The sequence below is a fragment of the Oncorhynchus nerka genome, linkage group LG25 (genome assembly GCF_034236695.1).
Source record: "Oncorhynchus nerka isolate Pitt River linkage group LG25, Oner_Uvic_2.0, whole genome shotgun sequence".
In the NCBI taxonomy this organism is placed as follows: Eukaryota; Metazoa; Chordata; class Actinopteri; order Salmoniformes; family Salmonidae; genus Oncorhynchus; species Oncorhynchus nerka.
In genome coordinates, this window is record NC_088420.1 from 22,001,165 (window position 1) to 22,029,119 (window position 27,955).

Genomic DNA, 27,955 nt, shown 5'->3' on the forward strand with positions numbered 1-27,955 from the left:
TTGTGGCAAATGTTTTATTATAGTTTGACCATTTTAAGTGCTCACTTCGATCTGCACAAATGTACCAATGCACCTCATTCTCATCATAACAGCCATACAGACTGATGTCCGATGATTCCGGACCAGACCATATAGATCTTTTTCAGCCTTGCATCAGGCTATCACTAAGTAATCAGGAAAACCGACAAATGAAGAACGCTGTGTGTAAATTCACATTAAACTTCTTATAACACTTCACTGGTTCTTGGTCACACTCAACTTGTAACACCTGAAATTGACCTTTAAAATATATGACCACATTGCAAGCAGGTGATTTAGATGGAAAAGAGGTGAGTATCAACAATTGTATTCATTATTTGCAACTGACCTACTATAGAAATATCATACATCTCACTACTTTTAGAGCACAACTGTAACCAAATAAAAACGTATATTTAGAATTTTCAGAGGAATATAATTTCTGTATTATGGCACTAAACATGAAACAAACTTCAAACTTGAAAAGAAAACAAATGAAGTCAATTTACAACAAATGTCCATGACAAAGGACTAAAGGTAATTACACATCCGTGACCAACAATGTTCCATCCATAGAAATATGCGCCTTTCCTGCTGCAGTTTCTATTGGGTTCGGAGCTGGTAATCTAGAAAAGAAAATGGAAACCAATATCATTAGTGATCTAATCAGTAACATCAATTTAGCACACAGTCATACATGGATATTGACGGATATGTAATAAATCCGTTTGGCCATAAAAGCTAATGCTTAGAGAAGCCGTTTTCCTACCCTACCCTTCCACCTTAACCTCAAACACTCACAATGGAAAATAATTCATCAAAATGAATTAGTGTTTCAATATTATTCCTAGAGCCAAACAAAAGAAAACCGGATGTGTCTCTTGGGAGCTGGCTCCACCCACTGTAAAACTAACAGAGGACAAGTACGTATGAGACAACTGATTCAACCAGCAGAACCAGCTCAAGGATAAGTTTCCTTATTTTGGTTCCCTAAGACCAAAGATTGTGTGTAAGTAAGGAGATGTTGAGTTAAGTTTCCCTGGTGCTTTGCTTGGCAGTACGAGTTGTAAACAAACATCTTAAATACACAGATTTACAATGGGAAGCACACAGCTGTGTCGAGTTTGGTTTCTCTGCTCAGGCCAAGTTCTGACTGCTTATCTGTTCAGGAATCTCAGAGTTTTGAGTAGAGGTGAGCATGACATCCACACTCCCCCACACACACCCCCCCATCCACCCACACACTGGCTTGTGTACTTCTCTAGGTTTGTGGACTTTGTGTGTCCTCTTACACGTCACAACGTGGGAAAGCAAGCAGCATGGGCCGGATTTAACGAGATCAGTCTGTTAGTAGAAACCTCTCCAAAATCACTCTTTAGCCTAAGAAACAGCATCAATGTATGTAATAACATTTTTTTTTAACAGTTATGGAAACAGTGTGTTGTGTGGAACGTTAGACGTGGAGTGATGAAATGGTTTGCCCCCCAAGCCCAGCGTATCTGGTTTTAATTTGCCTTGAACCGTATCTGCTTTAAGAGCAATTAAGTGCAAAGGTTAAGGTGGAACAGTGTTTATGTGGTTGCTAGGGGAACCAAGGGCACTTGGAACAATAGTGCATGGAGCCCAATAGTATTGTTACGTGACGTGAGTCGACTTTGAAACACACTACTGACATATTTGTAATTTATTTGTGACGGTGGTTGGAGAAATTCTGTGCCAAATTCAGTAGTTATGAAGAGTCTAACACAGACGCCCACAAGTCCCTGCCACACACGCTTTAAATTTCACAACATGTTTACTTCTAGTGAAACTCAACGGTTCGCTTTCTAAATGTTGGGATTCATATTGTTAGTTTGAAATACTTTCTTCATGTGCATAAAACAGAAGACCTTTTCACCGTTTTTAAACATTTAACAACTAATAAACTTCAAAATACTACTACTCTGTAATATGACATTTCTTAAAAAATTTGATACTTTTAACAGAACTCTTACCCAGTCTTCACATCAGTCTAAATAACAGACTCAGATGAATGAACTATTTTTAAATTGTAGCAAGCACATGCCACGGGCTAGACAATGGTTCGACTGGTTTCCCCCCTTCGTAACCATCAAACACATGCTGGTTCCCGATGTCGTTTGAGAGAGAACATGAAAAGGGGTAGAATAAGACAGATTAAGTCTAGGACTACTTTGGCTGTGGTAATTGATAGGCTGTGTTTACAGGCCTTTACTGCCTGCTCATGGGAGATCTCTAATTTTGTCCTATGAGCCCCTCTCCCCAAAAACGTACGCACACACAGTTTTTCTTGTGGAGATGGAGACAGTGCGTGGCTTTGCTGACTCAGGCTCCTGGCCATTCGACACTCACACAGGGACACGCAGATGATGTGCCATTCGCACGCTGTCGTCCACAACAGAGTGCTTGTCGGTGCAGGGGTGAAGCTAAACCACAGACCTGTGACCCCACAGCAACCGCCATCAGCATGCCAATCAGAACCTAAGGCCACATCAAGGCCCCCAGGCCACTGCAAATCTGACAAGGATTTTCAATCAGCCTGAAGAAAACACCAAAGAGATCAGGGCCTCTAGTTGACTTAGGGCCACTGCTGTACAGTGAAGTGTATCACTTCCCCATAAAATAACACTGCTCCTTTTTAAAAGTGATATGAAAGGTGGATTTGAAGTACTTCGTCTTTCATTGTTTGATAACAGAGTGATATGTCATATAGGCTGGGCATAGGTCAATAATGATTCACTTCTTTCCCGTGACGTTGTAAATGTTAATGAATGAGATTAATAAAACCACAGGGTGCCACGCTTAATATTAAGGATGTCAAACTACATTTGCTCTTTAAAATGAATACATCTCAGACTGAATCATCTGTCAGTTAAGGCTGCATCACTTTCTTGAACAAAATAAAATAAAACGGTTGTGTGGTAGCAGTCTGCGGTGGACACTGGCAAGGAAACCGTCTGGAAACGGGTGCCCAGTGTGGCAACTAAAATCCAGAGCTCATCAAGATGATGCAAGTACTCAGATCAGGTGGCGTTGGCTTGTATTCAGTTGGGCCGTTGGGGGTGAATGTGGACTTAAAACTTGGCACTGCCCAGAGATGTCTCATCTTCCCAGTTAATTACAAACACCTTCACACATAGTTTATAATTACACATCAGTGATCTCCTGTGTTGCTTGATTGGCGTGACAGCTTACATAAACACATTAAGTTAATAACAGGTTTGATGAACAATAAAGTTGGATTTTGTATTAATTAGGAACAAGCAAAAGCTCTAGTATTCTTTGAACTCTAAGTGGAACAAATGGAATACGCCACACAAATACAGATGCTTAGTATGGAAAAGGGTGGCTAGAACTTTCCTTTTGGTGAGATACAACAGTGCAGTATGCTGGCAACATTCTTAAATATATATATGTTTTATCTGTGTATATGCACAGTACATCTACTGTAGGTATTCAGCGATCCACTCACAGTTAAGGTCTAACCTCTCCAGTATGAAATCTATCACCCATACTTTAAGACTTCAGACTCCAGCCACCCGAGTCATAGACTGTTCTCTCTGCTACCGCACAGCAAGCAGTACCGGAGTGCCAAGTCCAGGTCCAAGAGGCTTCTAAACAGCTTCTAACCCCAAGCCATAAGATTCCTGAACAGCCAATCAAATGGCAACACGGACTATTTGCATTGCCCCCTCTCCACCACTGCCAATCTCTGTTGTCATCTATGCATAGTCACTTTAACTCTACCGACATGTACATACTACCTCAACTAACCGGTGCCCCCGCACATTGACTCTGTACCGGCACCCCTCCGTACATATATATATTTTTTTACTGCTCCTCTTTAATTACTTGTTACGTTTATCCATATTTTTTTAAACTGCACTGTCGGTTAGGGGCTCGTAAGTATACCGCTTGGGCGGTATACCATATACACCTGGCTATTTTGAACTGCTGGCAACGCTTTATTTTTGGGGGGGTTTGAGGTGCCCTAAAGCTCAGGGGGGCATGCTATGCCACTGCTTATAACTTAACTATGTAAGATGTGCCAAATAAAATATCTCCATCTCAGGGCTCCAGCGATGCATTTGGTTTGCTAACTTGCAAGATCAAGCTTGTTGTTTACAGCAGAGACAATAAATCTCTGCTTCCTAATTTTGTTTTGTACCACAAATTAATGTTTTTTTTATGTTTGAAAAAAAAAAATGCAGCCCTTGTGTGCACTGCTGGTAATACTATACATCCCGTTATGGTACAGGAATGGTATGAAGGCAGAGCTCGACATTCAGGGCTGCCCGAGGCCCAGCAACCTCTGCCGAGCTCACCTGGGCAAGTTAATGAAGCTTTCATATGGCCGCTTGAGCCAGTACATTTTCAAACTCCAAAACAGAAAATAATGAATATTTGTATTTATTCCTTAATCTTCAAGACATCTGACACTTCACGTTATTTATTAAATCAGCATTCGGTTTCCAAGCGGAGGAAGCCTTCCCTCTCTGTCTCGAGTGAGCCCCGCCCCAGTAGGCTACGTCCTGGATACACGTGCGGACACATCTCAGCGGAGGCGGGAAGCCCAATTCAGAACATCGGCACATGGAATCCACACAATCACAGAATAAAAAGTCCTCCAGCTGCTTTTTTCATATCAGACAACATCGTGCACAGCGATGTCATTAGCAAAGAAAGGTTTATGTAGGCCTACACTATTGAACTGCTTGATTGTCAAGTTTATATAATTGTTTAATAACAGATTAATTTCTAAAGCTATTAATTAGCTATGTCGTTTATCAGCTGAATATCCATTGTTGGGTGGCAAAAGCTCACAACTCCTCACACAGCTGATCGCTGAGTGGAAAATAATATGTTCTAATAAGCCCAGTCACTGCACAACATTGCAGTTATAAATCTCAGAAAGACAACCGTTTTGATTGCAATTATTGAAAAGAGCCTGACCACGGCTTTTCAGCGCTGTAGGATTCATTTTTCAACTCCATCTTTACCGCAATTGGCAGTGTTTTACAAACGAGGTGTCTGGCATGACAGAAAAAAGTACCAGCGGGAAGCGCGTCGGCCAATTGAATGCATAAACGGTAGGCCTATATTCACTGGAAAATGCAAACAATTACACAGTATTTATAAAACACTCAAAATCACATGATTAGTGACATTGGGAGTTTTTTTTAGAACATTTAGCAAGCAACAAGGTGATATTTAGAGTGTGGCCTAGCTAATGAATAGCGTATTGTGGTTAACAATGCAGAAGAGCAACCCCATTCTTCAGCCATGTAATCACCATGCTACATCCATCTGACTTCAGGTGATAATGCTTATTGCTATAGTAGCACACCTGCCTGATAATATGGATCATGTACACGCCCTAAAGATATTGCAATATATTATTGGGCTCATTTCAAGAGGAGAATATTACATTTTCATATGGGGGGGGGGGGGTGTAAATAGTATAAATATCAGATTTTATTCATTAGCTATAATATATATTTATTAAAAGGTACTTGCCCAGGCTGCAAATGAAACATGAAATCACCCACTATTGTAATTCTGCATGCCACTTGGTACTGGCCCGGCCCGCCACTGACAAATTTACCCGAATGTCATACCCTGGATACCGCCCAACTCTACTGGAGATACAGTTTGTCAGTTTAATCTACTTTTATTGTAGTAAAAAGATTGACATGAATTCCATCAGCGAGTCAGTGATTCCAAATAGGCTAGTCTTCAACTGTATCTTCAAGTCACACACGCAGACAAAAACAGACACAGGACCTGTAGTCTGACCTTGCACAAAGCAGACAAAAGACTGCGCGGACCAAAAGACTCAACCCCCCTGATTGACAAAGTATCAAAACAAGCGCCCAGTAAAGTGGAGATGAATGCCTTCCTCTGGTTGATATCGGAGATAATTAAGATTGGCTGGGTTTGCGCTGCTTTATAATTCAGACAGCCATTCGATGGGGTGTAGTACAGCATGACAGCTGGCCAGCGGCCGCCAAGAACAACGCTATTGCCTGGCTACTTCCTTCCTGCCAATCAGAGGTGGGAGGGGCCCTGTCTCAGACCATCTGCACAGATAACCTTATCAGGAAGAGAGGCCTGGAGAGACGGACTGCAGACTGTACTGTAGAACCTCACAACATGATGTACTGTACAGTAGAAGAGGGGAGAGAAAATAACCAAATCTACTGGCGTTACAGACCCCTTGCTAGCAGTGAGTCTCCTAGATGTAGTCCATGGCAGGGAGAAAAAAAGGTATCAGAAGCAGCATTCAGTGCTGCAATTACTAAAACTATTGAAACCAATAAAAAGGCCAAGACATTTAATGTGAGGGGCAACAGAGCAGGAGAGCCAATGGAACCACGGAGGACCGGAGCAGAGCCACATGGCTGTTCAGATACATGCACAATTCAACACATAGGATTGATGGTAGTTGACAGGGTGTTTTACATGCAGATGTTTAGTGGGTGGTATGATAATGAGAGATCATTATTACAGTATAATGGGCTGAAATGAAGTCTTCTTTGAGAGAAGAGTGTGAATGCTTATTATTATTACTACATGGTGTGGAGAATGTTCAACCTTACCCCCGTTCTGTGTGATGTATCGAACCCATGGCAGAGCCTGGTAGCCACTCTTCTCAATGATCTTCAGGTAGCGCACCTAAAAAACAAGACTTTCATCACACAGAGCAAACCGTGTTTCAAGTGAGGAAGGTGGGGGGAGGGGGTTGTAAAGAACACTATAATGAATAGAACAAAATCAGGTTTACTGTATATGATACTGCATTGTTTTTACCAGGATGATTTTATTGTTTATATTCTCTCAAATACTAACTTTAACAATGCCACGTTTCAGGCAACAACCACAAAGGTCAAATATGCCTTGGCTGAAACACATGTCTGCAGATGATAACTTCTCACATTCCAGAAACAAGCTGGTATGAAGTGGTTAAGAACATTTTCGATATTAAATCAAAAAGTGGGGAACTAGCACTTCCCGGTCCTATGTGAAATTTCATCAATTCTTCAAACTACAACCTATTGAATAAGATCCACCAAGGGAACACATATTGCAAGAATTGACCAAATCCAAATTGAGCCATACCACAAGGGGGCTAACTGTTCAATAAAGCCTTTTATCCACTTCCCTAGAGTCAGATGAACTTGTGCATACCATTTTTATGTCTGCGTGTAGTTTAAAAGGAAGTTGCTAACTTGCGTTAGCGCAATTGCCAACTAGCGTTAGCACAATGGCTAGAAGTCTATGGTAACTGCTAGCACGTCAAAATCCAGAAGTATCCCTTTAATATGCTTATCTTCGTGGTGCTCATAATTAATTGAGCTTCATATTCCCCCATTGTTACATGGCCGGGCTCTCATTGAAACGAGGACCACCTTCAGGCATTCAGAGATTCTAACAGAGAGTGGGGGGGATTAAGTCTTAAATCTTCCCCAAGATAAAACACTTGCAATAACAGCCCAGAGAAATACACTGACAGGCAGATTTGACAATGTGTAAATGGACTCAGCACACCACACCGCAGCCCAGCTCTCTTCACATAAAAACTGAGATTTTTATCAACACCATATGGGGAAGATGATAGTTTTTGCATTTGGGAGTGAAACACTTACACCAAGGGTACCATCAATCATAACTGGGCCATAATGAAGAAAGCCAGGACATCACAGGCCCTTAAAGGCTCCTCAATGAGCACCTCTAAGTCTGATCTGTCTGGTGGTCCCGATGAAGATGCAACAGGCATGCAGTCAGCCACCCAAACTAAATATTTGATCTTCCTCTCAGAAAGGTGTGAACACTGCTAGTACTAGGGCACAACCTACCTCCAAGACACACAATATTGCTTTGTCTCATAAAAGGCAACAAAGAAACAATTGATGTAGTTCTGTCCTTGAGCAGTTGTTGTTCGGTATTATTATTATTATGTTTTGTGTGGACCCCAGGATGAGTAGCTGCTGCTTTCGAAACAGCTAAATGGGGATCCTAATAAAATACCAAAACAGCTACAGAGAGGGGGCTGCTGCATTCCCCTATGAAAAGGCTATTTCCCATAAACTGGTGCAAAGGCAACCTAGTAGGATACAAACACAATTTACTCCACCGAAGTAAATCTGTCTGCTGACTTGACATTATTCATGTCAGACTAGCGCTGTATTTGGACTGTAAATCTCCTCCCATTTGCGCACAACGCCAATTCCAAGTGTAATTTAAGATCTAAAGGGTGTTTGAGGCAGATCAAACGACCGATACACAATGCAAAATGAATAGGTCTATATGCATATGGGAGGAGTTTCTGAACTGTCTCAGAGCTGTGTGTGTGTGTGTGTGTGTGTGTGTGTGTGTGTGTGTGTGTGTCTGCAGTCTAGACAGTAGAGGCTCTTCTCATTGTGAGAACAGGACGATCTCAGTGCTGGCATGTCAAAGCTAACATCAGTCAGGTCCAGTGGTTGTCATTGGCAGAACAGGAGTGCTAGCAGTTAAAGCAAGCCTACAAGGCCGATTCAGAAAGGCCTGGTAGTTATCACTGACAGTGGCCCTAGCTAACCTCAATTGTGCTACCAGCTCATACATAGACCTACATAACAATAAAGATTATGAATGACGTACAGTACCGGTCAAAAGTTTGGACACACCTACTCATTCAAGGGTTTGTCTTTATTTGGACTATTTTCTACATTGTAGAATAATAGTGAAGACATCAACACTATGAAAAAAAACATATGGAATCATGTAGTAAGCAAATAAGTGTTAAACCAATCAAAATATATTCTATATTTGAGATTCTTCAAAGTAGCCACCATTTGCCTTGATGACAGCTTTGCACACTCTTGGCCTTATCGATACATTCATACTTTAAATCAGCAAGAATCACCCTAACCTTTAGTCTCATCTTGCCTAAACGTGGTACCATAACTGAGCCTATTCAAAGTTCCCTAATATTTCATAGTTTCTAAAGTTTTAGTCATCAAGAGTCATAGTGAGAAACCGCCAGAGATACAGAAATAGTACCCACAGGGTGAAACAAGGACAAAGCATTATTCTACTTCTGACATCTCCAACATTAGTTGACCTGTCTACAACTCTACATGGCCTGTGGTGAAATTGGTAGCTCCATATTCCTACACTACCAGTTAGTCACAGACAGTAAGAAGGTTGGCTGATGTGATTCTGAAATAAAAACACAGCTAAATCGAGGTGTAGCCTACTATACTCTATATCTAAGTTGTCTGGAGCCTTACAAATTGAGATGTTTGTTGTTATAAACTACTGTAAGACCAAAGCAGACACGATTTGGCAACATTTTTCACACAGTTGGTAAAAAAGGTTTCAGACAGATTTGGAGCAAGCTAAATATGCCATATTTCAAGGACACCCTCTTGAAATACAGCATATTTAGCTTGGGGATGAATGTGTCCTCAGTCTTCAAGGATGTCTCTGATGGTACAGAATGTGAATACAGAGACAGTATATGTTAATAAGTGCTTTCTCCAGGCTCTGGTAGTTCATTCACCATTTCAATAGCTCTTTGCCTCATGCTGATCAAATCAATAGCTTCAATTAATGCTGAAGCTAAAATAGGCACTGAATCTGTCAACCAGGGTCCAATAAACTTGTTTTTGAAGTTCTTCTTTGAAACAACTAGGTCTACATGACAGCTCTACTGCCTACTGATAGATGTCCAATAATAAAATAAACAGAAATCATTTTATTAACCTTTATTTAACTAGGCAAGTCAGTTAAGAACAAATTCTTATTTACAATGACGGCCTACTGAGGAACAGTGGGTTAACTGTCTTGTTCAGGGCCAGAACGACAGATTTTTACCTTGTCAGCTCGGGGATTCATTCCAGCTTCCTTTCGGTTACTGGCCCAACGATCTAACCACTAGGTTACCTGTGCCACCCTAAAACAGGAACGACTGTTTATTTACATGAAATTAAGATCAAATGATCATGTGGCTTACAAAACTTACAGCAAAGGCACATCCATCAATCACTTTCTTGGGCACCTGAATATAATATCTATTTTTCAGGATATCTGTCATGATGTCTGTGCCTAACACAATTCTTATTTTCATACACAGTACAAACATGATATGGACTATGATGTATTTATTGTACAATTTATAGTACATGAGAACTTGCAGTTGGTCATGTGTTCTGTTCTGATGGTTGACTGGGCCTATATGGAGTACATCTCTGAGGGGCTGGTGGGTCACGCCACTGTGTCTGAAGGGAGGGGGAACCTAGCTCTAATTATCCCGATGAGGGGGAAGATGAGCCCTGATGTGGCTCCCCTACCATCAGCAGGTTATAAAGAAAGAATGCAGCCCCTGCCTCTACAGCAGTCCAACCACTCTGGTGTTAAACTTCCCTTTTCTACCTCAGATGGGGTATGGCTGAGCTTGATGCACATCTGCCTGTATGCCTGGCAAGGCTGGCAGTGGGGTTAAACACCACTTTGATACACTCTGATATACCACACTGTCTAATTAAGGAGCTGATGTGGTTCCTCTTTCTTTTCTTTTTTTGCTGGTGCCGCGGGTCGTGTGCGAGAGACATGGGAGCGTGGAGAGAGTGAGCATGCACAGTCACACACATAAGCTCACATGTAGCCAAGCATACACAGAGGCACGCACACATATGCCCACACACCAGGGTTTCCGTTAGGAAAATGTGACGCCGGACACTTGACTGGCAGCATTTTAATTTACTGGACATTTAAGAAATGTACCGGACCAATATGCATTGGATGCATGACCTGATTAGGGCGTACACCCACAATGCTCAGAATGACTGAAATCACATGCAGACTACAGTAAGCCTAATTCATTTTAGCAGAACAGGATGCAAGTGTGCGTCCTTAACGAACTCCGATCTCAATTTACTTTTCCTCAGCCAACAAGACGAGAAACAAACTGCAAAATCAAACCTATGTCAATCTACTATCCTCCATAGTAGAAAAGTATACCTATTCTATTGGTCAGCTTGTCGTTCTGTGCAAGAAATAAATAACTTATGCCAAACAGACTGGGAGTTGTCAGATGATTGGCCTACAACCAGTAGGCCTAAGCTACAACCAACATCATTTAAAAAGCAATAGGCTCATACAACAGATCAGAAATTTTAGCTCAAAATGTTGATAAACTAGATTGAACAAAAATATAAACGCAACATGAAACAATTAACAATTTTACTGGCTTAGAGTTCATATAAGGGAATCAGTCAATTGAAATAAATTACATTTAGCCTTAATCTATGGATTTCACATAAGTCCAAGCTGCCTAAACATTCCCTCCATGCTAGAAGAGATCCTTGGTGGCGTGCGGTGGGCTCAGGGGTTCGCACAATTCAAGAGGACCTGGAACACCAGCGAAGCGGCCTTGGGGTCAGCCAGAGCCAAAAAACACAGTAGCTCAATCAAACTCCCTAAATAGCAGCTTCCAGCGGCATCTCTGATGATGTCTCCATTGATCTCTTGTTGAGTGAGTTATTTTGAGGAGCTGTGGTTTACAAGCAACTCTTTCCTCAAGGTTCCATTACTGGGGTTAAGTAGGCCAATGTGTTGCTACGTTAACGAGAGCATCTTGGAGTGATGATGAAACCTTTCAGTGACCGTTCTCTGGTAGAACATAACAGGAAGACACTATCAATATCTCCGTCGCTTGATTTCATTACAAAGTCCCTCATTTTCCATTAGTGCCAAAACTTCCTGATTTCCAGAGAAATTCAAGCAAAGTGTAATTTAATCCCCTGCCTCTCAATTATGTGTGGGATGTTATTGAATGTGCTGCGTCCAGTGCAAAACATGATACGGGTCGTTTCACCTCAGAAAGCACTAGAGGATTGACACCCACCATCTCAGATTGGTCTGAAATTGTTTGTTGTTAGAAACAGATGCAATTATGGTAATTGTAACATTCTGTTGAAATATAATTTTATCTGAGAAATTAAACTAATTGGTTGCATGCAAATTGACCATTTTAATTTATAGGATTCATATCATATTCAATAAATATAGAAACTAACATCTGATTTGGACGAAACGTTTTTCTAACAACTAGTTCGATATGAAATTATCTGAAGCCCCCCATGGACCCACCACACCAATCCTCCCCACACCAACAACAGGTAGTACGGAGGTGCCGGAGTACTGCATCTTCATCCTATGTAAAGTTTCCCCAGTGGATTTGGTGATATTTTTCTTCACCTGTTCAGAGAAATGAGTCACAACTGTGAGAAGCATTGGAGTCAACATGGGCCAATATCCCTGCGAAATGCTTTCGACACCTTGCCCAGTCCAACAAATTTAGGCTGTCCTGAGAGCATACAAAGACACGAGGCGAGAGAACCCCCTCTGAGGCAATGAAAAGGCTTTCCTTTGATTCTCTGGGCTACAAAGTAATTTCCCTGGTGGCAGATCTGGAGGTTGATTGGATCTATCAGGGGACCCACAGCTCCCAGAGGGCTGTCAGGGAGAAAATGACATTGACCCACAACAATACAGACCTGCACACTGTACTGTGCTCCTAATTGTTCTTCTCTTAACCATCCCATCAACAAGCTTTGACCATTATGTCACAGTATTTGTCAAAACAATGTCTCAATGCAACAAGACAATTTTGAGTGCTAAAAGCAGTGCGTGTGGTTCGTTTTCTTTTTACTTTTGGGGGGCAATTGCCTAATGCTGGCTATACAGCACCTGTGCAGATCTTTCTGGATACAGTGCACACATTCTGCTGTTTCCCAGAAAGAGAGCAACTTGTCAACTCCTAAGCTCTCCAGTGTAGCTTTGTGACAGAGAGACGAACATCTCTGATAGAGACCCACCAGGCAAACTATGGTGATGAAAGGATGTTGTTCTCCCTGTGTTAACTGACAGTGTCATACAGTATGTAGTCAAAATACTACATAAACAGCACCAGTCGCCGAAGCAGCAAACCAAGTACACCAAACCAGACACACCTCAGGTCTCAGCTTGAACAGCCAGACCTCATATGTGTTACAATAGCTCCATCATGTGTTAGAATGATTACCCGTTTCCCACTACTAAAAGCAACAAGACACCCCTGGTGGATAAAAGAGGTACTTCAGCGAGGAAGGCATCTTACCTGGATGCCAGAAGTAGTGAAGTAGGGGATCTCAAACTTGACACTGATGGGGGGCTTCCCCTCCTTGTCCTCTGCTTCTACACTGGGCAGACCGAAGTGAGCCCTCATCAGATACTCCTTACCCCCCTGGGACAAGATGAAAGAGCAACAGTTAGGATCATGGTGTTGTTTTTTTATACATACATTTATCCAGGTTAGTTGTGACACTTGAGATCTGTATTTGTGGTTATGATGTTCAGTCACTCAAAGAACCCCACTTTGAAACTATGGCCTACTTTAGCATGCAGTCCAGTGTGTTGTTGTACTAACCGGGAATGACTTAATGGACCAGACGACCTCGCTGTTCTCTGGGATCCACTTGACACTGCCCACCGTGGTCTTGAACTTGGGCGAGTCGGCGTCTGTGGGAACTGGAATGTGAATCTCCACATTGTTGGCTGTGGACCGCCTCTTGAACTGACTCTTAGCCTGAGTGAGTGAGATCAATATATTGTATTTCAGAAGATCATGCTTATTGTGTTTATGATAGCTTCGTGGTTAACTATTGATTTGATACCTAAGCACACTGTTATCTTAGCTGCTGGGTAACGTTGCAGTGCTGGTGTTTACCTTGATCATGTACTCGATCCTGCTGTGGGAGTGTTTCTCTATCACCGACTCTATCCAGATCAGGGGCTTCACCTGGGGACAACACATTTCTAAGGCTTAAAAAAAAAAACTTCTCAACAATACAACGAAAGGGTCATTTCTGCTTTGACATGTCTTTCTCATATATGCATAAAAAAATATGAATACCTTAAAGCTGAAATCTGCATAAGACGAAACAGTGCCACTGTTCACCCCAGCGCATGTATTATTGTTTTTGTTGATGACACCAGATGAGAAGCATCCAGCATCGTAGCAACAACAAAAAGTACACTCTGCTGCGAAATACATTTTCTATACCCAAAAATATTGTATACTAACAAAAATAAAATGCTACATGCAACGTCACTTATTTTAAAATTAAGTTAATTTATAGGAGGAAATCAGTCAATTGAAATAAATTCATTGGGCCCTAATTTATGGATTTGATATGACTGGGAATAAGCAGATAAGCAGCTGTTGAACACTTTTTTTTTTTTTTAAACGGTATTCGTCACAGTATTTTTGTGCATTCAAATTTCCATCGATAAAATGCAATTGTGTTTGTTGTCCGTAGCTTATGCCTGCCCATTCCATGGGGCACTCTGTTCACAACGTTGACTCGGCAAACCGCTCGCCCACACACCACCATACACATGGTATGCGGTTGTGAGGTCGGTGGAACGTACTGCCAAATTCTCTAAAACAACATTGGAGACGGCTTATGGTAGAGAATTTAACATTCAATTATCTGGCAACAGCTCTGGTAGACATTCCTGCAGTCAGCTTGCCAATTGCATATTCCCTCAATTTGGCATTGTGCTGTGTGACAAAACTGCACATTTTAGAGCAGCCTTTTGTCCCCAGCACAAGGTGCACCTGTGAAATGATAATGCTGTTTAACCAGATTGTTGATATGCCACACCTGTCGGGTAGATTGATTATCTTGGCAAAGGAGAAATGCTCACTAACAGGGATATAAACAAATGTGCACAAGATTGGAGAAAAAAGCTTTGTATGTATGTAAAATATCTGGGATCTTTTATTCAGCTCATGAAACCAACACTTTACATGTTGCGTTTATATTTTTGTTCAGGGTATATTCAGCTGTTTGAAGCTGGTGTACAAAACCAAAAGACACAAAAACGAAACTTCAGAACGGGAAGCATAGAAATAGCACAAAGAACAGATCTACCGCTTTGTACACTTGCTTTCAACGAGAATGAAAGGTCTAACTCTGAATTTGGTCGGTTCCCCAACAAAGTAGCTTTAAATCCCTGCTGAATACGCATTTTTATAAAGCTGCTTTTAATATATGATTTCAATGTATGACTTTATTTGGCCATCTTTTTTCATTCTCCTTCCTCCTTCCTGTCTTTGTTTCTTTGTAAGTACTCTATTTTATGATGTGAAGTACATGTATTGAAAAGACCTATACAAATAAAGCTATCATGAGGGGTTCACAGCGAAGCTATTGTTATTCTTAGATTATTATTTGTCCTTGATATGGTCAAAATTATGGCATACAATGAGTAACTTCGTCAAAAAGAATTGTACTGATTGGCCTATAGGTGGCACTGTTATAAGCAATCTCACTTAAACCCTCATATCCACAATCCTCTTTTTTCCCCCCCACCTTTATTTAACCAGGTAGGCTAGTTGAGAACAAGTTCTCATTTGCAACTGCGACCTGGCCAAGATAAAGCATAGCAGTGTGAACAGACAACAGAGTTACACATGGAGTAAACAATAAACAAGTCAATAACACAGTAGAAAGAAAAAAAAGAGTAAATACATTGTGTGCAAAAGGCATGAGGAGGTAGGCGAATAATTACAATTTTGCAGATTAACACTGGAGTGATAAATGATCAGATGGTCATGTACAGGTAGAGATATTGGTGTGCAAAAGAGCAGAAAAGTAAATAAATATAAACAGTATGGGGATGAGGTAGGTAAAATTGGGTGGGCTATTTACCGATAGACTATGTACAGCTGCAGCGATCGGTTAGCTGCTCAGATAGCAGATGTTTGAAGTTGGTGAGGGAGATAAAAGTCTCCAACTTCAGCGATTTTTGCAATTCGTTCCAGTCACAGGCAGCAGAGAACTGGAAGGAAAGGCGGCCAAATGAGGTGTTGGCTTTAGGGATGATCCGTGAGATACACCTGCTGGTGCGCGTGCTACGGGTGGGTGTTGCCATCGTGACCAGTAAACTGAGATAAGGCGGAGCTTTACCTAGCATGGACTTGTAGATGACCTGGAGCCAGTGGGTCTGGCGACGAATATGTAGCGAGGGCCAGCCGACTAGAGCATACAGGTCGCAGTGGTGGGTGGTATAAGGTGCTTTAGTAACAAAACGGATGGCACTGTGATAAACTGCATCCAGTTTGCTGAGTAGAGTATTGGAGGCTATTTTGTAGACGACATCACCGAAGTCGAGGATCGGTAGGATAGTCAGTTTTACTAGGGTAAAGATAGCACAGTGTCCAAGGACGGAAGTATACAGAATGGTGTCGTCTGCGTAGAGGTGGATCAGGGAATCACCCGCAGCAAGAGCAAAATTTTTATTTTTTTATTTTACCTTTATTTTACTAGGCAAGTCAGTTAAGAACAAATTCTTATTTTCAATGACGGCCTAGGAACAGTGGGTTAACTGCCTGTTCAGGGGCAGAACGACAGATTTGTACGTTGTCAGCTCGGGGATTCGAACTTGCAACCTTTCGGTTACTAGTCCAACGCTCATTGATATATACAGAGAAAAGAGTCGGCCCGAGAATTGAACCCTGTGGCACCCCCATTGACCTTGAGACTAATATTTTTATGTACAGTTGAGGTCAGAAGTTTACACACACTTAGGTTGGAGTCATTAAAACTTGTTTTTTAACCACTCCACAAATATCTTCTTAACAATCTATAGTTTTGGCAAGTTGGTTAGGAAATCTATATTGTGCATGACAAGTCATTTTTCCAACAACTGTTTACAGACAGATTATTTCACTGTATCACAATTCCAGTGCGTCAGTATATACACTACGTTAACTGTGCCTTTAAACAGCTTAGAACATTCCAGAAAATTATGTCATGGCTCTAGAAGCTTCTGATAGGCTAATTGACATCATTTGAGTCAATTGGAGGTGTACCTGTGGATGTATTTCAAGGCCTACCTTCAAACTCAGTGCCTCTTTGCTTGAAAATCAAAAGAAATCAGCCAAGACCTCAGAAAAAATAATTGTTGACCTCCACAAGTCTGGTTCATCCTTGGGAGCAACTTCCAAACGCCTGAAGGTACCACATTCATCTGTACAAACAATAGTACGCAAGTATAAACATCATGGGACCACACAGCCGTCATACCGCTCAGGAAGGAAACGCGTTCTGTCTCCTAGGGATGAACGTACTTTGGTGCGAAAAGTGCAAATCAATCCCAGAACAGCAGCAAAGGACATTGTGAAGATGCTGGAGGAAACAGGTACAAAAGTATCTGTATCAACAGTAAAACGAGTCCTATATCGACATAACCTTAAAGGCTGCTCAGCAAGGAAGAAGCCACTGCTCCAAAGCAGCCATAAAAAGCCAGACTACGGTTTGCAACTGCACATGGGAACAAAGATCGTACTTTTTGGAGTAATGTCCTCTGATCTGATGAAACAAAAATAGAACTGTTTGGCCATAATGACCATCGTTATGTTTGGAGGAAAAAGGGTGAGGCTTGTAAGTCAAAGAACACCATCCCAACCGTGAAGCACAGGGGTGGCAGCATCATGTTGTAGAGGTGCTTTGCTGCAGGAGGAACTGGTGCTGGTCACAAAATGGATGGCGTCATGAGGCAGGAAAATTATGTGGATATATTTAAGCAGCATCTCAAGACATCAGTAAGGAAGTAAGAAACAAGATTCTCTGGTCTGATGAAACCAAGATTCAACTCTTTGCCCTGAATGCCAAACGCCACATGACCATGGCAGCAGCATGCTGTGGGGACTGGGAGACTAGTCAGGATTGAGGGATTGATGAACGGCGCAAAGTACAGAGAGATCCTTGCGCTCAAGACCTCAGACTGGGGCTAAGGTTCACCTTCCAACAGGACAATGACCCTAAGCACACTGACAAAACAATACAAGTCTCTGAATGTCCGTGAGTTGCCCAGCCAGAGCCGTAACTTGAACCCGATCAAACATCTCTGGAGAGACCTGAAAATATCTTTGCAGCGACGCTCCCCATCCAACCTGACCAAGCTAGGTAGGATCTGCAGAAAAGAATGGGAGAAACTCCCCAAATACAGGTGTGCCAAGCCTGTAGTGTCATACCCAAGAAGACACAAAGCTGTAATCCCTGCCAACAGTGCTTCAACAAATTGCTGAGTAAAGGGTCTGAATAAATGTGATATTTCTGGTTTTTATTTGTAATACATTTGCAAAAATGTCTTAACTTGTTTTTGCTTTGTCATCTTGGGGTATTGTGTGTAGATTGATTCGGGAAAAAAATAATTTAATACATTTTATAATAAGGCTGTAACATGACATGTGGAAAAAGTCAAGGGTTCTGAATACTTACCCAATGCACTGTATATTTATTAAAGCCCTTTCAATGGAGAAACGCCATTATTAGTCTAAGACTACACTTAATCTTTGTCTGAGAAAACAAACTATAATGACAAGCCCATCTTATGCAATTAAACTGTCCCGTCTCTGATACAGTACATACGTGTGTGTTGAGGCGGTAGGACATGAGCTCAAACTCTCCATCGGGAGGAATGAAAGAAATGGTGCGGTCATTCTCAAAGCGAGACAGACGCACACACTGGTGGAATTTGGTGTCCTCCAGCTCCACTGATTTACTCTTCCCTCCTGTGATCAGCACAGCAATAGAAACATATGGAGAGTTGGAGAGGGCATTAGAGGATTGGACTTGGTACATGTACAGTTCTGAGAAAAATGAAAGCTATGTTTAATTGAAATAGATTAGAGATAAGAGCTGAATCCTAACTTGAGATGTGTGCACAACAACTCTGTCTTGCAAATCATGCATTGATGGCTAAGTGTCTAAAGTTAAGGCTGAGAATCCATACAGAACCAGCTTTGAAATCTACATGCATTTGTCTTTTAACTGAACTGTAACCCATCCAGTGGCAAACAGTGCAGAGGAACTCACGGCCAGTGTTCTCAAAGAGAACTTTGTCGTTGAGCCCCAGACGCAGCTCGGGCATCCCTGACAGGAACACCCGCATCTTGATGGAGCCCACGATCTCACTGCGCAGCACGTTACCATTCGCACTGACCTGCACATACATGAGAAAAGGAGAAGTATCAGACATTTTACAACAATTGCTCAAATGTGCCTAAGTTGAAACAGTTGATAGTATTTCAATAAAACACTGAATGATTTTGTCATAGACAAAAATAAACATTGCAAGGCACGACTGTATTAGAGGGAAGGGAGTGTTAGAACACGACATGACAAGGCGCCTCACCAGAAGATTAACAGACTCAATGACGTCCAGGAAGACTTCGTTCTTCCTGTACTTGATGCCCTCTGACCTCCAGGACACTGCGTTGGTGACGGTTGCAGGGGGGCGCGGGCCCCCCGTGTCTAGCTTGTGCCCCTCTTGGGTGATGTACCTAAAAACCAACAGAGACAAACAGGGTGAGAGGATAGGATATCAATGACAGATACCACTCTGTCTGCAGCCATACTGGGTGCTTGGGTGAAATTATATATATATGGTACATACACTAATGTATATCACTACGTATCATGTGTTTAACTTGGAGGAATATGAAAATGTTTAATGGAAGCAAAACATGGGTTGGTACAGAGTTCAGGAGACTGATTAAGGGCTGGAGAGGATACTCACTCTTGAAGGATCTTGCTGTCAGTGGTCTGGGGGTAGCCAAAGTCCATCAACTCATCCATCAACTCATAGATGATGACAAAGTTATCTCTGATACTCTCCTCTTCCAACTCCTTAAAATACTCTGAGAAAACCTGAAGAGACAAAGGACTTGAATAAAGTTACCCACCTGCATTTTCTCATGAAGTTGGTAGCAGTGCTTCATATAATAATTCAAAGACAAGAAATGTGGTATAGCTAACCAGTTAAACATCTGTAATAACCTATGGGTAATAATTGGCCAAATAAGACTACGATTTTCATCACCCAAAATATGCAACTCACCTGAATAATTTTGTAGAGGAAAGAGAAGACCAATGAGACACAAGCATTTTTCTTAGACGTTGCTACAACTGATTGAAAATATGTTAAGGTGAAGTTGATGTTTGTTTTACTTATCAGCCCCACATGAGCTGGAAAAGGCGGTCAGTTTGAGAAATAACTGAAAGTGGTATTTACTGGAAGTGATCCGTTTGTGAGCTCTAAAGGAGTAGTAGTATATGTGACCTAAGCATTCAAACCAACCATCACTCTCCCCTTCACCAATATTGGAAAGGCAAAGGAATATTGAGGCAGTAGTTGTAAACACATTTTGTGAAAGGATGAGTGAGTGGCAGTAAGGATACGGTATAGGTTGTTGTGTTTGATCCACATGAAGCGGACACCTCCGTGGGCCAGGATAGGGGATAAGTTACCCTCCTCCTCTCTGTCCATAAGGATGGGCATAAAGTGCTCGATCTCTGACATGTCCACATCTCCTCTGTAGTTACGGCAAACCAGAACCTGAAAAGGTGAAACAAATCAACAGGAAGTTACTCTCACTTTCTCTATCCATCATGTTAGGACATCTACATGGCATGAGTCTCCTGACGACATCCTGAACAGGAATTACTGGCAAGTCAAGTGTCCTTGATATGGAACACAAAAATCTACATGGGTCATCATAATTGGACTATGCATTTGAGCCATCACACACAGCGGACAGTTTTTTTAGGCACACCACCCCGTTCAAATGGTTTGCTCCCATGTACGTTGAGTGACGTGGACTGCTATAAAAAGCAGATAGACAGAGGCATTCAGTTAATGTTCGATTGAACGTTAGAATGGGCAAAGCGAGTGACCTAAGCGACTGATCATAGTATGATCGTCGGTGCCAGGCGTGTTGGACTTTCTACACGCAACAATGTTTAGGATTTACTTAGAATGGTGCAACAAACAAAAAACATCCAGTCATCAGCAGTCCTGTGGGTGAAAACAGCTCATTGATGAGAGGTTGAAGGAGAATGGCAAGACTCCTGCAAGCTAACAGGCAGGCCACAAACAGGCAAATAATGGCACAGTACAACAGTGGTGTGCAGAAAGGAATCTCGTAACGCACAACTCGCCGATCCTTGTCACGGACGGGCTATTGCAGCAGAGGCCCATACAGGGTTATCAGCAAAAACATGAAAAAGCGACTTGGGGGCACATGATCACCACTGGACAATTGAGGAGTGGTCCGACGAATTACAGTTCCTGTTGCGTCATGCTGATGGCAGAGTCAGGATTTGGCATAAGCTGTATGAGTCCATGGCCACATTGTGGCTGTGTCAAAGGTACAGGCTGATCACAGTGGTGTAATGGTGTGGGGAATGTTTTCCTGGCACACGTTAAGTCCCTTAATCTCAATTGAGCAACGTTTCCATGCACCGAAGCATTCCGGCTGTTCTGGAGGCAAAGGGGGTACCGACCCGGTAGGAGACGGGTGTACCTAATAAACTGTTGGTGGTCTTGACAACCATGGATGATAACACCTCTCGGCAGGCTTGTAATACAGCCTACTATTCACAAGGCCACCACCATTATCATAATCATCATCATGCAGAATTTGTCTTTAATGCATCACGTGATCCAATGAAACAGTTCATTCAAAACCAGTCCAGCTAGTGGGGTAGCTAGCTAAGTAATATTACTTTCCCACGGTTTTTAAAGCACTACTGATCTGATCATTTCAAAAGGAACATTATTACGTGATCAATGACGTCCAATGATTCGTTTGATCACATGGTTTTTCAAACGTGTTGCAAAATGCGAGATGCCACTGATTTCGCCGTGGTTATGGTGAACTCTATGATTCCAAGATGCTTTCAAGCACAGACCTCTACTGGTCACCGTACTTACAATGTACCATAGTTAGTTAGCCTAATTTCAGTATGTGTGACAAAACAGGCAAGTGAAGTGTAGAGAATTATTTTATTTCACCTTTATTTAACCAGGTAAGCTAGTTGATAAAGCAAAGCAGTGTGACACAAACAACAGAGTTACACATGGAATAAACAAGCGTACAGTCAATAACACAATAGGGAAAAAAGAGTCTATATTAGAGGTCGACCGATTAATCGGAATGGCCGATTAATTAGGGCCGATTTCAAGTTTTCATAACAATCGGAAATCGGTATTTTTGGACGCTAATTTGTCGATAAAAAAAAAAAATTATATATTTTAATTATTATTATGTTTTAATACCTTTATTTAACTAGGCAAGTCCGTTAAGAACACATTCTTATTTTCAATGACGGCCTTGGAACGGTCTTGGGGCTAGAATTTTCACTTTTGGATAAATAGCGTGCCCAATTTCAACTTCCTGCTACTCATGCCAAGAATATAAGATATGCATATCATTCATAGATTTGGATAGAAAACACTGACGTTTCTAAAACTGTTTGAATCATGTCTGAGTACAACAGAACTTATGTAGCAGGCAAAACCCAGAGGAATAACTGTTCAGAATTTTTTTTTGTGTGCCTCTGTTCCCTGACTTGTCATTGCCAAGGGATATTTCTTAGGAACCTGTTTTCAGTTCCTACCGCTTCCACTGGATGTCACCAGTCTTTGGAATTTGGTTGAGGTTATTCGCGTGTAAAATGAAGAAGTCGGCCAACTAGGAACTGGGTACACTGTTGAGAGTTGCGCAAGACGTGAAAAGTTGCGCTGGTGTGTTTTCGATCCTGTATTGAACACAGATTGCCCCGTTTACAATTTGATCGATTATTAACGTTTAAAAACAACTAAAGTTGTATTACAAAAATAGTTTGAAATATTTAAGTTTATAAGCAACTTTTGAAATATTTTGTAGTGACGTTGCGTTTTTTGTTAGCTGTTTTTTTTTCTGGATCAAACGCGCTTTATAAATGGACATTTTGGATATATATGGACGGAATTAATCGAACAAAAGGACCAATTGTGATGTTTATGGGACATATCGTCAAAGGTAATGCATGTTTTATATTTTAATTCAGCGTTTTGTGTAGCGCCTGCAGGGTTGAAATATGCTAACCCCTTTGTTTACTGCTGGTGCTATCATCAGATAATAGCTTCTTATGCTTTCGCCGAAAAGCATTTTTAAAATCTGACACGTTGGATGGATTCACAACGAGTGTAGCTTTAATTGAGTATCTACATGTGTGATTTAATGAAAGCTTGAATTTTATAATATTTTATTTGAATCTGGCGCTCTGCATTTTCCCTGGCAATTGGCCAGTTGAGACATTTGCGTCCCGCCTATCCCTAACTAGTTTTAACTGCCTTGTTCAGGGGCAGAACGACAGATTTTCAGATCCAATCTTGCAACCTTACAGTTAACTCGTCCAACGCAATAACGACCTGCCTCTCTCTCGTTGCACTCCACAAGGAGACTGCCTTTTACGTGAATGCAGTAAGCCAAGGTAAGTTGCTAGCTAGCATTAAACTTATCTTATAAAAAACAATCAAAAATAAATCACTAGTTAACTACACATGGTTGATGATATTACTAGATATTATCTAGCGTGTCCTGCGTTGCGTATAAACTGACTGAGCATACAAGTATCTAAGTATCTGACTGAGCGGCGGTAGGCAGAAGCAGGCGCGTAAACATTCATTCAAACAGCACTTTCGTGCGTTTTGCCAGCAGCTCTTCGTTGTGCGTCAAACATTGCGCTGTTTATGACTTCAAGCCTATCAACTCCCGAGATGAGGCTGGTGTAACCGAAGTGAAATGGCTGGCTAGTTAGCGCGCGCTGTTATCATTGTATTGCTGGTTTGAGCCCAGGGAGGAGCGAGGAGAGGGACGGAAGCTATACTGTTACACTGGCAATACTAAAGTGCCTATAACAACATCCAATAGTCAAAGGTTAATGAAATACAAATGGTATAGAGTATTTGTTGCAGGTTGTTCCAGTCACTAGCTGCAGCAAACTGATAAGATGTGAGACCTGGGGATGTGTGTGCTTTGGGGACCTTTAACAGAATATGACTGGCAGAACGGTTGTTATATGTGGAGAATGAGGGCTGCAGTAAATATCTCAGATAGGGGGGAGTGAGGCCTAAGAGGGTTTTATATAGCTAGGGCCAGGTGATTTCCTGAACATGTGACTTGACCAAAACAAAATCCTTAGCCCTGTGCAATACACTTTGTGGAATGTCTCTTTATTAATTGCTTCTACTAATAATTTTTTGGTCCATGTCAGCTGGTTCCATGGGAAGATCTCAGGTCCCGAGGCGGTGTCCAAGCTGCGGCCTGTAGAGGATGGCCTGTTCCTGGTGCGGGAGTCCATCCGCCACCCTGGTGATTATGTGCTCTGTGTCGGCTACTCCAGCCAGGTCATCCACTACCGAGTCATGTACCAGCACAGCAAACTGACCATCGACAACACCCAGTACTTCTACAACCTCATAGACATGATAGAGGTGAGGCGGAGATGGATTTGTTATTTAGTTTGTAGAGTCATATGCTTGATGTAGTCAATGAGTGCTAGGAATATGGGAACAAATACTACACTTTTTTTCTACTTTAATACATTATATGTGAATTTGTCCAAATATTTATGACTTCTTCAAATGGGGGGGGGGACTAGATACATGGAGTGCTTTCATTTCTAAAAGGTAAAACAGATATGTATAAAAATACCCACAAAGGTGACATTCTGTACTATCAATTGAAATTGTATTTGTCACATGCTTCGTAAACAACAGGTGTAGACGAACAGTGAAATGCTTACTCATGGGTCCTTTTCCAACAATGCAGATTGAATAACAATAACGAGTAAAAAATAACATGCAGTTGAAGTCGGAAGTTTACACACACCAAATACATTTAAAATCAGTTTTTCACAATTCCTGACATTTAATCCAAGTAAAAATTCCCTGTCTTTAGGCCAGTTAGGATCACCAATTTATTTTAAGAATGTGAAATGTCAGAATGTCAGAATAATAGTAGAGATAATTATTTATTCCAACTTTTTTTTCTTTTATCACATTCCCAGTGGGTCAGAAGTTTACATAGACTCAATTAGTATTTGGTAGCATTGCTTTTAAATTGTTTAACTTGGGTCAAACGTTTCGGGTAGGCTTCCACAAGCTTCCTACAATAAGTTTTGGCCCATTCCTCCTGACAGATCTGGTGTTACTGAGTCAGGTTTGTATGCCTCCTTGCTCGCACACTCTTTTTCAGTTCTGCCCACAAATTTTCTATAGGATTGAGGTCAGGGCTTTGTGATGGCCACTCCAATACCTGGACTTTGTTGTCCTTAAGCCATTTTGTCACAACTTTGGAAGTATGCTTGGGGTCATTGTCCATTTGGAAGACCCATTTGGGACCAAGCTTTGAGTTCCTGACTGATGTCTTTAGATGTTGCTTCAATTTATCCACATAATTTTCCTCCTCATGATGCCATCTATTTTGTGAAGTGCATCAGTCCCTCCTGCAGCAAAGCACCCCCACAACATGATGCTGCCACCTCTGTGCTTCAAGGTTGGGATGGTGTTTTTCAGCTTGCAAAGCCTTCCCCTTTTTCCTCCAAACAAAACAACAAGGTACCATGTTCATCTGTACAAACAATAATACGCAAGTATAAACAACATGGGACCATGCAGCCATCATACCACTCAGGAAGGAGTTGCGTTCTGTCTCCTAGAGATGAACGTACTTTGGTGCGAAAAGTGCAAATCAATCCCAGAACAACAGTAAAGGACCTTGTGAAGATGCTGGAGGAAACAGGTACAAAAGTATCTATATCCACAGTAAAACGAGTCCTATATCGACATAACCTGAAAGGCCGCTCAGCAAGGAAGAAGCCACTGCTCCAAAACCACCATAAAAAAGCCACACTCCGGTTTGCAACTGCACATGGGGACTAAGATCGTACTTTTTGGAGAAAGGTCCTCTGGTCTGATGAAACAAAAATATAACTTTTTGGCCATAATGACCGTTGTTTTGTTTGGCGGCGTGTGTGAAGGAGGCTTTGTTGCGAAATAGGAATTGGAGATGTTTAATGTGAGTCTGAAAGGAGAGTTTACGGTCTAACCAGACACCTAGGTATTTGTAGTTGTCCACATATTCTAAGTCAGAACCGTCCAGAGTAGTGATGCTAGTCGGGCGGGGGGGTGCGGACAGCGAACGGTTGACAAGCATGCATTTGGTTTTACTAGCGTTTAAGAGCAATTGAAGGCCACAGAAGGAGTATTGTATGGCATTGAAACTCATTTGGAGGTTAGTTAATACAATGTCCAAAGGAGGGCCAGATGTATACAAAATGGTGTCGCCTGCGTAGAGGTGGATCAGGGAATCACCCGCAGCAAGAGCGACATTGTTGATATATACAGAGAAAAGAGTCAACCCGAGAATTGAACCCTGTGGTACCCCCATAGAGACTGCCAGAGGTCCGGACAACAAGCCCTCCAATTTGACACACTGAACTCTGAGAAGTAGTTGGTGAACCAAGCGAGGCAATCATTTGAGAAACAAAGGCTGTTGAGTCTGCCGATAAGAATACGGTGATTGGCAGTAATTGACAGAGTCGAAAGCCTTGGGCCAGGTCGATCTAAACTGCTGTGAAATATATTTTCCATAACCAAAAATATTGTATTTTCAGCTGTTTGAAGCTCAGGTACAAAACAGAAAGTAAAATAATGAAAATAAAACTTAAGACCGTGAAGCATAGAAATAGCACACATAGAACAGATCTACCTCGTCTTACTTGCTTTCACCGAGAATGACTGATCTATAACTCACTTTTCTATGCGACTTTTGTTGGGTCGCCCAAAAACGTACATATTGCAGCTTTAAACAATTACTTGTCTTAAGGAGATTAGATAATGCCATAAATTCCTTTTTTTTTAATAGCAAAAAAAGGGATATACAGCAAAAAAAAGGGAAGCATAATGTAAGGTACGAATCTGCAATATAATGGTAACTAATTGTAGGCTACGAAGACTAGCGACTAACCTTTGCACCATTGAAATTGGATGAATAGTGTGGAAAAAACGTATAAAACATCAAACGGTACTTTTCATTGCTGACCAGCAGATGTCATTTACATTTGAGTCATTTAGCAGACGCTGTGAGTTCATACATTTTAACAACCGGCGCGCTTGGCACCGACGATCATCGCTAACGTGCATTGTTATTAAAAGCTCAGCGTAATTAACCGTTTTTCGGCACAATTTGGTAAAAGCCCCAAAGGCTTCAGAAAGCCTCGGTTTCCCATCACTACTTTCCCCATGTCAACATAAAGTTCTCAAATTCAAATCTCTATATTTTTCTTATAACGTAAACTAGCTAGCTTTATATTGTAAGTTGTCCATCAAACCGTGCAATGCATTATTAGCTAAACATTTTACATGTGAAACACTTGTTATTTAGCTAGCTAGCTAACGTTAGCTAACCCAAATCTGTCATGTCCTCCTACCTTGCCTTTGAGGTCTAACACGTAAACCGCACTTGCTGACATTTTGCTTCTAGTTCGCCGTAACTTACTACGAGTTGGTGATAAATATATTTCTAATATCTAAACAGTACAATATAAAAATATGTAGCGGTATGGTAGCATCCAACTAGGGGTGCTAGGTGTTTTTCGCTACCATTGACCAGGTTTTGTACACACGTCACTTCACAAGCCAGAAGACACAAAACGTTACATGCTCCACTTCCGGGAAGCTGTCACCGCCTTCTTCTTCTTCGGTGGGGTTTATCGGTGGTTGGCATCCAACGTTATGGTGCATTACCGCCACCTACTCTACTCGAGTGTGAGCCGTTGCTCAAAAGTGTGAGCCGTTGCTCAAAAAATATAAAGTACTTGAGACTATATCTAATGAAGTTCCACCCAATATACTCGTTAAACTAATTTCCTGTATCCCCTTCTCCCTCATACTAGAGCTTACCTCTCTCTATCCCTCTGATCCTAACCACACTGTAGCAATACATGCTCCACGGTCTCTGTTTCCTGGCAATAATCACACTTTCCCGTTG

General features: G+C 41.6%; 1 protein-coding gene and 1 long non-coding RNA gene across 3 annotated transcripts in view; one reads left to right on the forward strand and one right to left on the reverse strand.

Annotated features, from left to right (window-relative positions):
* On the reverse strand, positions 1-27,622 carry LOC115109207 (AP-1 complex subunit mu-1). Its single transcript, XM_029633890.2, has 12 exons — positions 27,396-27,622; positions 20,316-20,472; positions 19,975-20,042; positions 19,654-19,784; positions 19,270-19,417; positions 18,951-19,077; positions 18,504-18,646; positions 13,790-13,861; positions 13,490-13,648; positions 13,181-13,306; positions 6,636-6,711; positions 1-644 (listed from the first exon to the last, which is right to left on the reverse strand). Exons 1-12 carry the CDS (start codon positions 27,435-27,437, stop codon positions 622-624), a joined length of 1,272 nt encoding a protein of 423 aa, XP_029489750.1. The 5' UTR covers positions 27,438-27,622; the 3' UTR covers positions 1-621.
* The window catches only part of LOC135564511 (uncharacterized), a 114,129-nt gene that overhangs the window by 77,897 nt on the left and 8,277 nt on the right, over positions 1-27,955 (forward strand). The window contains exons 1-2 of one of the 2 annotated variants that reach the window (XR_010461093.1): positions 19,354-19,442; positions 24,177-24,396. This is a non-coding gene — a long non-coding RNA (uncharacterized LOC135564511). Of the gene's footprint in view, positions 1-19,353; positions 19,443-24,176; positions 24,397-27,955 lie in introns of those variants that run through there. The other variant, XR_010461094.1, reaches the window with a different exon arrangement.